Source organism: Quercus lobata, chromosome 8 (genome assembly GCF_001633185.2).
Source record: "Quercus lobata isolate SW786 chromosome 8, ValleyOak3.0 Primary Assembly, whole genome shotgun sequence".
NCBI lineage: Eukaryota > Viridiplantae > Streptophyta > Magnoliopsida > Fagales > Fagaceae > Quercus > Quercus lobata.
Window position 1 is genome coordinate 13,293,428 of NC_044911.1, and position 14,550 is coordinate 13,307,977.

At 37.6% G+C, this 14,550-nt stretch overlaps 1 protein-coding gene across 1 annotated transcript; it reads right to left on the reverse strand.

Moving 5' to 3' along the window:
* Positions 1-12,599: 12,599 nt before the first annotated feature.
* On the reverse strand, positions 12,600-13,904 carry LOC115956417. The gene has a single exon (XM_031074805.1). It carries the CDS (start codon positions 13,902-13,904, stop codon positions 12,600-12,602), a length of 1,305 nt encoding a protein of 434 aa, XP_030930665.1.
* Between the last annotated feature and the right edge of the window lie 646 nt (positions 13,905-14,550).

Sequence of the window (14,550 nt, forward strand, 5' to 3'; positions counted from 1 at the left end):
AACATTCCGCCCCGCCATAGAAAGCATGTTAGCCTTCCAACCCGAAAGCTTTTGTTTAGCTCTATCAAGGATGAAGCTGTACTCTTGAGAAGAAGATCCAGGATGCTTGAGAGGAAAGCCAAGATACTTCCCCAAGAAAGGAGTGGAAGTAGAACCCAGAATGTCACAAAAAGATTCCCTTGTGTCACGGTCTACACTTGGGGAGAAATACACCCTCGACTTTGCTTCACTCACAGATTGCCCCGGTAACACACAAAAATCATCAAGAACATCTCTAATGGCGGCACAATTAACCCAATCTGCCTTAGCAAAAAGGATGAGGTCATCCGCAAAGAAGAGATGAGAGAATTCAGGACCACTTTGAGAGGCTTTAACTGGATGCCAAGTCTTCATATTGCACTTCTCTTCTATTAACTGACTAAGGAAATCCATGCAAATGATGAATAGATACGGGGAAAAGGGGTCACCCTGCCTTATCCCTCTAGAAGGAAGAATTGGATCCAAGACTTCCCCATTAACCAAAATGGAGGTGGAGACCGTCGACACACAACTCATTATAACATCTATGAGCTATGTGGGAACGTTAATCCTAATAAGCATGCTCCGAATAAAACCCCACTCAAGCTTGTCATAAGCCTTCTCCAAATCAATCTTTAAGGCCATGTACCCCGTCTTCCCTTTCTTCTTCCCAAGGGAATGGATTATCTCTTGGGCAATGATGACATTATCAATACCCTTTCTACCTGGGACAAAAGCCGTCTGAAGGGGAGAAATAATCTTATCCAAAAAAGGTCTCAACCTTGCCACAATGATCTTGGTCACCACTTTATACACCGTATTACACAGGCTAATAGGTCTGTAATTACCTAAAGTCTCTGGACCTTGGATCTTAGGAATCAAAGCAATAAGAGTTTTATTCAGATGCTCAGACACTTTCCCACTCTTAAAAACCTGCTTAACTTCCTCAATCATAGAGTCCCTCACAACCGGCCAAAATTTTTGGAAGAAGCCCGCATGAAGACCATCCGGACCCGGGGTTTTAAATGGTTTTAAAGCCCACAAGGCAGCCTTGATTTCTATTTCAGTAACCTCTTCATTGATGCTCTCCCTCTCCCCATCTGATAGGCTGGCCTGACACTGGACAAAACTAGTCTCATCCCTTGAAACAGCCTCATGAGATGTTGTGTATATCCCACTAAAGTCGCTTCTAATAAACTCTTTAATATCATTCTCCTCAAGGATCCATTCCCCCACTAAATTCTTAATAGCCATGATTTGATTCCTTTTCCTCCTAACCAAGGTTGAGACATGGAAGAAAGCTGTATTACGATCCCCTTGAACCAACCAATTAACCCGAGACTTCAAAGCCCATAACTCCTCTTCTTGATTGAGAACAAGATCAAGATCCCTAAGGAGATCCACTTCTAGCTTGAGAAGAAAACTAGAAGGTTTAAAAGCAATAGCCTTCTGAATACCATTGATTCTAGCCATCAAAATTTTCTTCCTTGTAAAAATATTCCCACACTGATTTTTATTCCAATCCACAACATTCCTGGTGAAGCTCTCAACGGCCTCACCAAGATTATCTGCACCTCCCCAAGCTTGAGAAACAATAGCAGGGAACGTAGGGTCAAGCAACCAGCACGTTTGAAATCTAAACGGCCTCTTCTTCCCCCTACTTACACTTGGTTGCATCTCTAATAGAATAGGGCAGTGATCAGAGTGGTATCTAGGAAGATGGGTAATTTTAGCATCCGGATAAAGCAAACACCACTGAGGGTTCACAAAGAACCTGTCTATTCTCTCCTGAATCAAGGCTTGAATTTCCCTTCTATTGGTCCAAGTATATCGAGGACTCGCAAAGCCGATGTCCATCATACTACATTTATCTAAACACTTCTTAGACAAAAGAGAGCTGTTCACACTAACCGCTCTACCACCAAATTCGTCATCATTAACCAAAGGTTCATTAAAATCCCCTACTATAACCCAAGGCATATTATGAAGCTCAGCTACATTCATAAGATTATTCCATAAAATATGTCTTTCAGCACACCTAGGACTAGCATACACAGCAGAAAAAAGCCAAATAACATTTGAACTGCGTACCTTAACCGTAAAGTGAATTTCTTGTTCAGTACTGGCCAAATGGGCAACGTCAACTCTTTCAGAATTCCATAGCACCCATATTCCACCAGCAAATCCAACTGCATCAGAGCAAACAACTCCATCAAAAGGGAGTCTCCCAGTGATTTCCCTAGCTCTATTAACCCCAACACGCGTTTCCATTACCACCAAAATAGCCGGATTATACTTCTGCACCATCTCCCAAACACGCTTCTGAAAAGAGGGCTTTGAAGCACCTCTACAATTCCAAATAATGCTATTCATAATGACAAATAAGGATGGGACAAGACAAAATTCAATGGTATGACCCATCATCACATCTTCCTTCCAACACCATCAGGTCCGCACCAAGTGCTATACAACCCCCACTCTCATCCTTTAATGAGTCATGATCAGATCGAGCTACTTGAATACCCTCTCCAAGGCCGGTACAAACACTAGGACAGCCCAACATGCCGTCATTGCCGCCAGTCAGCTCTCTGTCCAAACCTTGAACTTCACTTTGTCCAAACCCATGATCCCAGTTCATACTCCTCGCCTCACAACCACTCCGATCACCCTGATTTTTCCCAAACCTGCCTCTTCGAACCAGACCCATCTCGGACTTGTTGACGGTAACGAGCTGAAGCTCTCCATCAGGCGACAGCGCATTGAGTTGTGCCATACCAATCTGCCTCAAGTCCGCCCTTCTCGCCTCACAGTCACTCCTAACACCAAGCTTATCCCCGGCACCACCTCTTCGAACCAAACCCATCTCAGTCTCATCGACAACAGCGAACTGAAAATCCTCACCAGGCGACGGCGTATTGAAATGCGCCATATCAATCTGCTTTAAGTCCGCCACTGCAACGGCGACGCCACTAGCTTGGCTCGTCCTCTGCGTCGGCGAGCTATCCCTAGAGGTTTCTTCCCCAACAGCACCGACCAATCTCATGCTTCCAACCCTTGAACGTGCCTCCATCTTCATAGCCTTGACTGAACCAGCTTTACGGGCTTTATCATTTTTTGGAATACTGACTTTCTTATTTGCATTGTGGGCCGACTCATCTTGGGCTTCCTTCCCAATTCTAAGAACGGCTTGCTCCAAATGGGCTTTCTCCAGAATCCTTAGAGGGGCCAGCTTCCTTTTAGCCTCCCTGTTAAGCCCGTTGGCATCCTCAGGCTTCTCAACATCAATCCAATTTCTCCTATTAGTTAGGAGAATACCGTTACTTCTCTGCTCCAAGGCATGACCGTGGCCAGGTAATGACCCACTACCTCTCTGGAATTTTGTCTCTTTCTTCCTACGTGCCACGACCACCCAAGGTCCATACGAACCCTCATGCACGGCATCGTCCTTTCCTTGTGGTCCCAATTTCTTTCCAGCACTGTCAGCATCATGCACAATGTGTGTGCTTGCCCCTGTATCCCCTGCATCTTCCTTCCCCGCTGCCTCACACGGCGGCACCGGCCTAATAACATACGGACAAGCCTCTCTTTTATGGCCCATTCTTCCACACTCAAAACATAAATTATGGATGCCCTCATACGTAACAGTTTGCTGGAGTTTACCTATCATCACCGTAGTGATAAGCGGTTTATCTACATCAACTTGGATACACAGCCTTGCAAACTTACCTCTAGATTCAGTCGCCGTGAAAGTATCAATCCTTAATACATTGCCAATAGCCTTCCCTATGTGCTGTAGAGCCTTAGCATTGTAGTATTCAATAGGTAACCCACTGAGTCTTATCCAAACTGCAATAGAAGACACCTTGGCTAATTCAGGCTTGAAATCTGGTTCCCATGGTCTAACCGATAGGAAGTGGTCTCCTAAGAACCAAGGACCTTTCTTCAACACAGTCTCAACATCCTCTTTCAATGACAACCTTATGAGGAAGAAGCCATGTTCAAGGTCTACAACATCCATACGCCCTGTTGGCTTCCACAAAGATAATGCAGTCACAATTCTTTTAAGACATTAGAAGGAACCAAAACCCCCATTTTATAAATATGGATAATTCCTAATATCTGTGACTAGGAATGAGATATATTGTTCACTGTAATTTCTGGTATTGTCTGCAATATAGAACTTGGAGAGTGGCCATGGGAAAGACAAGGTAATTGTCTCCGATGAGATTTAGGGTAACACCATATTAGAAACAGAGTAAAAGAGAGAGAGAAAATGAAAACTGAATTTACTCTCTAATTGATGAAAATGAAAAAGTGAATACAAAATAATTATCACCTATGTTTTTATACACGGAAACAGAGACTAACAGAGGCTAACAAATTTTCCCTCCAAAACTAACTAACTAACTAACTATTAATTCACCCAATTACTATCTGATATCTGTCACTTCTATTTGCTTCTTCTTGATTCTTTGACACGTGGACTCCCCTTTAATCTTTCCTTCTTTCTTCTTTACTCTGCCCGTTCCACCGTGTTGTTCTTCTTCAAGTTCAATACTCCCCCTCAAGTCCTGAGTTGGAAGATCATGGACTTGAAAATTAGTTTCAATTTGCAACTCCTGTTGCAATTGCTTTGGCATGAAGATGTCTCGTAAACCCAAACTCTGTGTTAATCTTGTGAAGGAATTGAAGCCTAAAGCTTTGGTAAACACATCAGTTATTTGAGCATTTGAATTTACATGAAAAGTTTTAATCATTCCTTCCAGAATTTTGTCTCGAACCAGATGACAATCTACTTCAATATGTTTGGTCCTCTCATGGAAGATTGGATTGGCAGCTATGTACAAAGTTGCCTGATTATCATAGAAGAGCATAGCTAGTTTGGGGTGCTTCAATTTTCAAGTACCATTTGAAATTAGGGAATGAAGCAAGAAACCAAAGAAAGAGAGAGTGATTACTTGAAAGATAGATGGAAAAAGAGAGTTGTGATAATCCAACGTTGCCAACGGTATATTAATAATTTGAAAAGTTTTGAAACTCACTTAGATATCTAAAAGTTCGAATTCTTCTCGGATTTTTACTTTTTATTTATTTATTTATTTTGGTAAAATATTATTTTAATTTCTAAATTTATCAAAAGTTTATTTTTATTCAAAAACTTTAAAATTTTAATTTTTTTCATCCCTAAACTTTTCGACTGCAATTCTATCACAATATTTTTATTTAATTCGTTTACTTATTAAACTCTCCAAATAAACACAATATGATAAATATCTTCTCTTTTTTGGGTTTTCTCATATTAAAATACCAATTTATATTTATAAGTCACACTTTTGTGTTCAAATTGGTCTTAAGTATTATATTTATGTAATGTGAATGTTTGCATACATAATATGTGTTTATTATTTTTTGTGGGTATCAAATCTTAGTTTTATCACGGACTACAACATAAACCCATTACTAATATTAAAACATGGACACTTTTACTTAAATTTGGTCATGCATTATATTTTAAAAACTAAAAATAACAATTCATCAAAATAACGGATTGAGATCCTCTAGAATTTCTAGGGTACTCTACCATGTAGAGTTCTTTTAATCTGAACCTTTCATTTATAATAAATGGTCCAGAATTTTCCATATCATTAATCCACTAACAAATCCCCTAAAATAATGGTTTCAAAAAATAACTGCTCATAAATGATAATTATTGTCTTACCTCTTTTACCTAAATCAAGTTTCTAAGAAAACGTGAAGTCATCTTTTCCTTTACCTCTTCATTTTTCAATTCGTTCCACAAATCGTTTTGGTTGTTAATTTCAAAGCACAAGTTCGATTGAAATGGGACATAGAAAGATCATATTTTACGATCCTAAGTGCCAATCATGTACTTGAAAAGAAAAGGAAAAAAAAAACATGTATATGCTTAATTTTAATAAAATTAATAGAAGATTAAAAAAATTAGAATGAAAACTCAGGTGTCTCTGCCATTCATATATCATATATATATATATATATATATATGCTTCTTGGCCTATGTGCATAATAATCAATTTTATAAATGGGAAATGCTAACAGGTGCCCTTAGGGCATTGGTTAAGAATCCAGTTAAAAAAAATTTTTATGGGAAAAAAAAATTAATGTTTTGACAGTTTTTTTCATTTCTCATAAATGTGATGTCAAAACTTTCCTGAAATTGATTATTAACAAGTGCCCTAAGGGCATTCGTTAGTAGGACCCTTTATAAATAAGCAAATTTCTTTTGCATTTAATTCTGCAATAAATAGATTCAAATTTTTGGTTCTTTATGAATGAATGTATAATTAATATGATTATTTAACATACCAATGTATTTTTTTTCTCAAATAATATAGGATCTTATGATCTACAATCCAATCCTACGATCCACAATCCCACTATCTCACAATCCTTTGTAGGATCCTAATTTTGACAACCTTGGGTGTTGGGAACTTGGGATAGTTGAGATCTCAATACTACTAGGGTATTTACAAGGTGCCAATATTCTCTTGTAATATTTTTCTAATATTTTACCTCTTTTTTAAAATATTATTTTGGTTTCTAAATTTCATCAAAAGTTTTTTTTTTTTTAAACTAATTTTTTTTTAATATCTAAACTTTTGAAACAATTTTATTTTTTAATAGTTTAAGATAAAAATAGGGACGAAAAAAGATTTGCTTTCAATAGTTTAGGAATTAAAATATATATATATATATATATATTTTTTTTAAGGACAAAATGTAAAATATTTCCAGTAATTTAAAGAAAAAAATTTAAGAATTTAAAACAAACACTTGATAAAATTTAGAGACCAAAATAGTATTTTACCATACTTTTTAAAAAAAACTGTTTTTCAACTCTCTTTATTCAAAGGTTCAGAATCAAAGTTACAAAACCAACTTTCAATCTAAACTCTTTCAAAACTATTGCAACGTGCAAAAGCCGTAGTATTGCATGAGATCTCGATCCCTGATGAATAAACCAAATTTGCAATTCCTTGCATATTTGCATTTTTTAAAGAACAAAATTTATTTGCATTACCTATGATATAGTACATTTCGTTCTCCAATAAAATTCAAACACTTGATGCCTTATCTAATAAAACAAAAATAGTACTAGTTCATCAAAAAAAAAAAAAAACAAAAAACAAAAATAGTACTTCTTTTTAAGGACAATTACTTCAATGCAAAACTGACTAATGGTGTTTCGTATATAAGCTAGCTTATGTTACTCACTCGGCACTCATAATTCTTCCTATTAAAACAACATTGATTTTATCAAAATTGTATCTCTTGACCAAAAATGAAAAAGAAAAAGAAAACCTTAAAATCTAAAGGTCATGCTAATGAGTGTCCTTAGAGGATTGATCAACAATCTATTTTAGGAAAATTTTGACACAACTTTTATGGAAAATGAAAAAAACTATCAAAACATTAATTGTTTTTTTTTTCTTATCCCATAAAAACTTTTTTTAAATAGATTCCCAAAATCTAAAAGAATGTTACCTTTAATAATTTTAACTTGTAAAGTGTTTTTTTTTTTTTTTTTTTGAGAAAGAACTTGTATACATGTGTAAATAAAGTCTCACATTAAATAATAATGAGAAAAATGAATAGTTAATACTTAATGTAATACAGTTAAACTCATTCCCATTAAACTTCAGACTTTTTAGGCTAAATAATATATTTATATCTTATATTTTTTTTTTTTTTTTGAGAATCATTTATATCTTATATTAACTACCTTGACATCCACCCCAATACCTTCTAATCGTTCCTTGATTTGCTGTGGTAGGTGATTTTGGTTGATCACTGGGATAGAGACAAATTGGCCTTGGTTGTGACTTATGACCTAGCATGGGCGATTTGGACAAATAGGAATGAACTTAGGCATTGGGAAACTTGGAAGAGTGGCTCTAAAATTACTCATTTGGCTTCCCTCTATCTATTTGAATAACATTATTAATTTCTAAAGTGTTTTTGTAACAAACGTGTGCAAAATATCTTATTAAGGATAAAAATGTTAATTGAGAATAGATTTAAAGGTTAATACAAAATCATCATGTTGCTGATTTCAAATTCATTGAAAAAACATAATTTGTTACCAAGAAATATTTTTAACAATTACATTGTAAAGAAAACTCAAATTTCAAATAGAACAAAGTTTAGTTACAAAATTGGTTCTCAATTAAATAAATATTATTATATATTTTGAAAATCTAACCGTTAAAGTGAATGTTGTTTACACTCTTAATTAAAATGTCAAATTTGATGTCAATCATATATTTTTTGTTGCATAATTTTAAACTATAAAAGTTTGCAATTTAAACAATTTGTTGATTACATAGTTATAAATCTTTAATTTCCTAGAAATTTTGTAAGCATATATAGAGGATATAAAAAGATGTAATCCAATGGTGAATTTTCAAAATTCATCTTCAATAAAAAGATATTAAGGTCGTAACTTTAAACTATAATCAATATTGTAGCTAAATTTTGCATTTTCAAATACACATACAAAAAATATATATATACTTTTGTGCATCGAGCGAATTTGAGACTAGTATATAGGAAACACTAGGATTCTTTTTTTTTTTTTTTTCATGACTTTAAAAAATTTATGCTAATTAATTATTAATAATTAAATAATAAAATGATTTTCGTTTGAGTAATTAATATGTCATGAACTTATTCACATTTCTATTATTTGCTCAGGTTCTTAGTTGGTGAGGTTTTTCAAAAGTTTTTAAGGCATTAAGTAATGCCTGAAATTCTTTCTATATTTGATTTGGAATCACTTGATAATTGCAGTTAGTAAAAGGTTCGAAGAAATTTCGCAGTGTGACAAAATGAACCAATTTTTATTTTTTTTTTGGTTATTTTACGTAGCCCTCTGCCTGTGTTAATACCTCCCTTTTTAGGAATCATGCTATTGATTTTTGGAATTGGGATCTCCAAGCCGGGTTTTTATGCCTGATATACATAAAGTTAATTCAAGGCCTCTTTCTCAGTAAAGTTTATTCCGGAAAACTGTAGATTGTTTGTTCTTAAAAGTTTTTATGATTCCAGCGACATGTTCTTAAGCAGGGAAAATTCTTATATGAGATGGCCTCATAAGACCTACGTCTCATACAATACTTACAAAATTTCGGCTAAATAAACCCAGTTTTTGAACTCTTGTTTTTTAAAATAGCTTTTAACGTAGAAAAGAGTTAAAGAGGACATAGCCACTAGCACAACTGCAAGAAACGTAGAGGCTAAAACATCCTATAGGGGAAAGGGGGGTCCTTTCCTTTCCCGAAAATCGCAAAGGACAAAGCCACCGGGGCTTTGATAGTTTGATACTATTTTTTTTTTTTTTTTTTTGATGAAAGTTTGATACTATTTATAACATGTGTACCATATTAAATATTTGAAGAGTAGCCCCCCGTACGGGCCAGACCACAGTTCCTATGGACTATTGTACAACAGGAGATTTCAAATATAAATTAATAAAACTATTACCACTTTACTAAAAAGAAAAAAAATTAAAATGTTAATAAATCAAATAAATTGGATTTTAAATTAAACCCTACCATATACACATGTTAAATAACCAATTGTGCCAAAAGTTTAACCTATTTAGATATGGTAAATTTCATTAATTAACTACATATTTCTAACAATATCTAATTGATTTATTTTTTTAAATAAATTTTTTTTTTTTTTTTTTTTGGTCAAAAGGATACAAAAGAAGAAAAAGCTAAGAAACTACAAAGGATCCAGGACACTGCCTGGCAGTACTCGCCCCATTACAATCAGCCTCTACAATCACACCTAAATCCCCAGGAGGATCATCATACAAAATAAAATCAAGAATCTGATCGGCACCCATTCTAGCAAGATTGTCCGCACACCTATTGGCCTCGCGATAACAGTGTTTGATCTTCACATGAGGAATTTTGGAAATAAGGAACCTGCAGTCCTCTAACAGAGGAGAAATGGCATTATTTGAGTACAGGGGATTAGCTAACATATCCACTATTGCCTTAGCATCCAGCTCCACTTCAACCATAGCCAAATTATGATCAACACAAAGCATCAAACCGTCACGAAAGGCCCATAGTTCAGCCAATAAGCTCGTCGCAATGCCAATCTTCCTGGAAAAACCAGCCACCCATCTCCCTGCCCAGTCACGAATAACACCACCTCCACCCGCATTTCCTGGGTTCCCTAAAGCCGACCCATCAGTATTTAACTTCATCCACCCAATCTCAGGTCTAACCCATTTTACCAACTCTACCACCCGAGTTCGAACAGCCTTAGGTAAGCTAGCACAAAAGAAAAATTCCAAAGCATGATTGGTAATAAGTTTTGCTAACCTGGGGTTCAGATAACGCCCTTTAAAAACAACATGATTTCGATTCTTCCAAATATTCCACACGGCAAAAGAAAAAATGATTTTCCATGGAGGAGAATTCTGATTTTTTGCTGTGTCCATTTTCCCATTAACTGCCATCCAGTCTTCAACATTTGAGGAAAAGAAGTCTTTGTCAAAACCCACTGCGTCAAGCTCATTCCATACAGCCCTAATCTTCTCACAATTCAGGAGGGCATGGATGATAGATTCAGGTTCTTTACGGCAGATAGGACATAGCGGATCAACATTCATTCCCCTGGCAGCAAGACATTCATTGACTCCAATACTATTATGAGTACACTTCCACAAGAAAAACTGAATCTTTGGAAAGACATGTAGCTTCCAAATCCAACCTCCATTGAAGTCTGGTAGCCGATCTACCCCAACTGCCATATTATAGGCACTTCTCATGGTAAAGTCCCCCCTTGGTGAGTCCCTCCACATTAATCTATCTTTGCTACTAGCAGCGAATGCATAAGGAATTGCTTGAAACTCCATTTTTCTGTCTTGGGGTATGTCAAATGGGACAATATCCCAATTCCATCCCTCAATGGCTGCTAAGTCCTTGACTTTCCATTCGGCCACCCCCAAAGGTAAAGGTCCTTGGATCAAATGCCTTAGCGGTCCCCTCTGAGACCAATCATCATACCAAAAGCTCAAGTTGCTTTCTCTACCAATCACCCACCTAGCTCCTTGCCGGAATAAAACTGTGCATTTTTTAATACCTTTCCAGGTTTGAGAACAAGGGAGGCTGCTCGGATTCCTGGAATTAATTCTTCGAGTGGAGCAATATTTCGCTTTAATCACACGAGCCCAAAGACTTTCATTTTCGGTGTGGAGTCTCCAATTCAACTTAGTTAATAACGCTGTGTTTCTACCTTTTGCACTTTGTAACCCAAGGCCACCTACTTTTTTTGGTTTTGTCACCTTATTCCAACCCACCCAATGGATTTTCCTAGCAGTTTCAGACGACCCCCACAGAAAATTCCGATTGACCCGGTCAATGCCCTCTAGAATTTTGTTAGGGAGAAGAGCACATTGCATGACATAGGCGGGGATAGTTGAAGATGAAGCTTGGATGAGAACAGTACGGCCAGCCGAAGATAATAGGTTGGCTTTCCAACCAGCCAACTTCTGCTTAACCCTATCCAGAATGAAGTTAACGTCCATCGGGGAACCTGTATGTTTAATGGGAATTCCGAGATATTTCCCTAAATTTTGAGTTGAGGCAAACCCCAGCACACCACAAAGCGCCTCCCTGGTATCTTTGTCCACATTTGGAGAAAAAAAGACCCGAGACTTCGCTTCACTGATTGTTTGGCCAGTTCTACTACAAAAAGTATCAAGAGCATCCCTTATGGCCACACAATTGCCCTGGTCAGCCTTGGCAAATAACACCACATCATCTGCAAACATAAGTGGGAGAAGAACAAGCCTCCCTGTGAAGATTTCACTGGGTTCCAAAGCTTCTGGCTGCACTTCTCCTCTATCAGCTGACCAAGATACTCCATGCATAAAATGAAGAGATATGGAGACAAGGGGTCCCCTTGTCTAATTCCTCTCGAAGGGAAAAAGGGATCTAGACTTCCACCATTAAACAGAACAGACGATGAAACCGAGCACACACAACTCATAATAAGCTCAATTAACTCTTGAGGCAGATTAATCTCCATAAGCCTCTCTCGAATAAAACTCCATTCGAGCTTATCATAGGCCTTTTCAAGATCTAATTTAATTGCCATGTACCCCACTGCACCCTTTTTCCTACTGATCGAGTGAATTACTTCTTGGACAATGATAGCATTATCTATTCCTTTCCTGCCAGGAACAAACGCTGATTGGAGAGGAGAGACAAGCTTCTCTAAATAAGGTCTTAGACGGCCTACAATAATCTTCGTGACAATTTTATAAACTGTGTTACAGAGACTAATAGGTCTGTAATTCCCAAGAGTTTCAGGCCCTTGGATTTTTGGAATAAGCACAATATGAGTCCGATTCAGATACTCTGGCATTTTCCTAGAGGCGAAAATCTGCTTAATTTCCCCAATCACCGATTCACCCACAGTTGGCCAAAATAATTGAAAAAAACCCGCATGAAGCCCATCCGGGCCAGGGGCTTTGTTCGCTTTCATCGACCATAACCCCGCTTTTATCTCTTCATTTGTCACCCTGGACCATAAACTATCTCTTTCCTCATATTCAAACAAGCCTGCCCTGATTGGATAGGCCTTGCTGACCACTTAGAAGTATTGTGGGAAGAAGAATAAATATCACAAAACCCCCTACGAATAAAATCCATCACCTCCGCCTCATTCATTATCCATTCCCCCACACTATTTTTTATAGCAGTGATCCGGTTCCTATTTCTCCTCACTAAAGTAGATACATGGTAGAAGGCCGTGTTACGATCCCCTTGCACCATCCAATTCAGCCGAGATTTGAGAGCCCACAAGTCGTGTTCTTGATTAAGAATTTCTTCCAACTCTTGATTCAGATTTCTTTCAAGCTCTAACAAATAGCTCGAAGGCCTAATAGCAATAATCCTTTGAAGCCCATTTAGGCGAGCTCTAATCCTATTCTTCTTAGAAAAAATGTTGCCAAATTGATTCCTGTTCCATATAGTAGCATTAGTAGCAAATGTCTGAATAGCTTCATGAAGTTGAGTAGGCTGCCTCCAGGCTTGAGACACAACCTTTGGAAAGGATAAATCCGAAAGCCAATATCTCTGAAATTTGAAAGGACGGTCAAGGTGTATTCTTCTTTGAGGCATTGTTTCTAGGAGCACTGGGCAATGATCGGAGTGACTTCTAGTGAGGTGCGTTACTCTAGCTTCCGGGTAAATTCTATACCAGTCCGGATTGACAAAAAATCTGTCAATCCTTTCCTGTATAAGGTCCTGAATTTCCCGGCCATTAGTCCAAGTAAATCTCGGACCAGAGAATCCTAAATCCACCATATTGCATTTATCTAAACAATCCTTGAAAGCCAGGGCTCGATTAACACTAACCGCTCTACCACCAAACTTATCCGCACCAGTAAGAGGCTCATTAAAATCTCCCGTAATGACCCAAGGCATTTTATGAAGATCAGCTATATTAGAAAGATTGTTCCACAAAATACTTCTCTCAACACGTCTAGGACTAGCATACACAGCAGAGAGCATCCAACTAAAATTAGAGGAGCGTACCTTAACTGTGGAGTGAATTTCTTGCTCTGAGTTAGCCAGAAAGGACACATCAACTCTGTCAGAATTCCACAATAACCACAATCCCCCCGCTCGACCAATAGTCTCGGTGTGAATAGCACCATCAAACGGTAATTTGTCTGTGATATCCCGAGCTCTAGCACCTCCAACATGGGTTTCAGTCACCACAAAAATAGCTGGATCATGTTGTCGGACAAGATCATGAACATAGTCTTGAAAATTGGGCTTCAAGGCGCCCCTACAGTTCCATACAACTAAATTCATAGCTACCATAAAGACTAAAAGCAACAGAGACTCCTTACGAAGGGGGCGGACCCACTCCTTCCTCTTCTTCAAACTCCATTTGCTCTGTCCCATCATGGCTTGAACCTGCTTTCTTCTTAGCCACCACATCATTCCCTTTCGAGAACTGAAACTCTGCTATTTGCTCCACCCCATCTGAGTAAACTTTAGACTGAGAAGACCCATCATCCCCTCCCTCCACCATATCTGAACTTTCTTGAGCCGCCATGATCGCTTGAACTGATGGCTGCCTCTCCCCATGGTTGGTACGGCTTTGATGGTCGTTGGTGCTAACACTCGTCGAATGCCCACAAGAATTGGCTTTGAAATTAAAAGTTGCGTTCCCATTAACACTCAGATTATCTAGAAAAGAAGGTTTCGCAGATTTGATCTCTCCTATGGCTGCACCGTTGACTACCCCTTTATTAGTAGCAGATAAAGACATCCTATTTCTTGTAATCCCCTTTTTGCCCCTAACAGAGAGACTAGACTCAGCTTTCGGACCATTCTTTACCACGTGATGCTGACTTGGGCTTTTGTTTGTGTGATTCAGCCCATTTGTAATTGACTGGACCACATTAGCCATTTGGGCCTCAAGAGTATTGATCACCGAATTCACTTTCCTCTT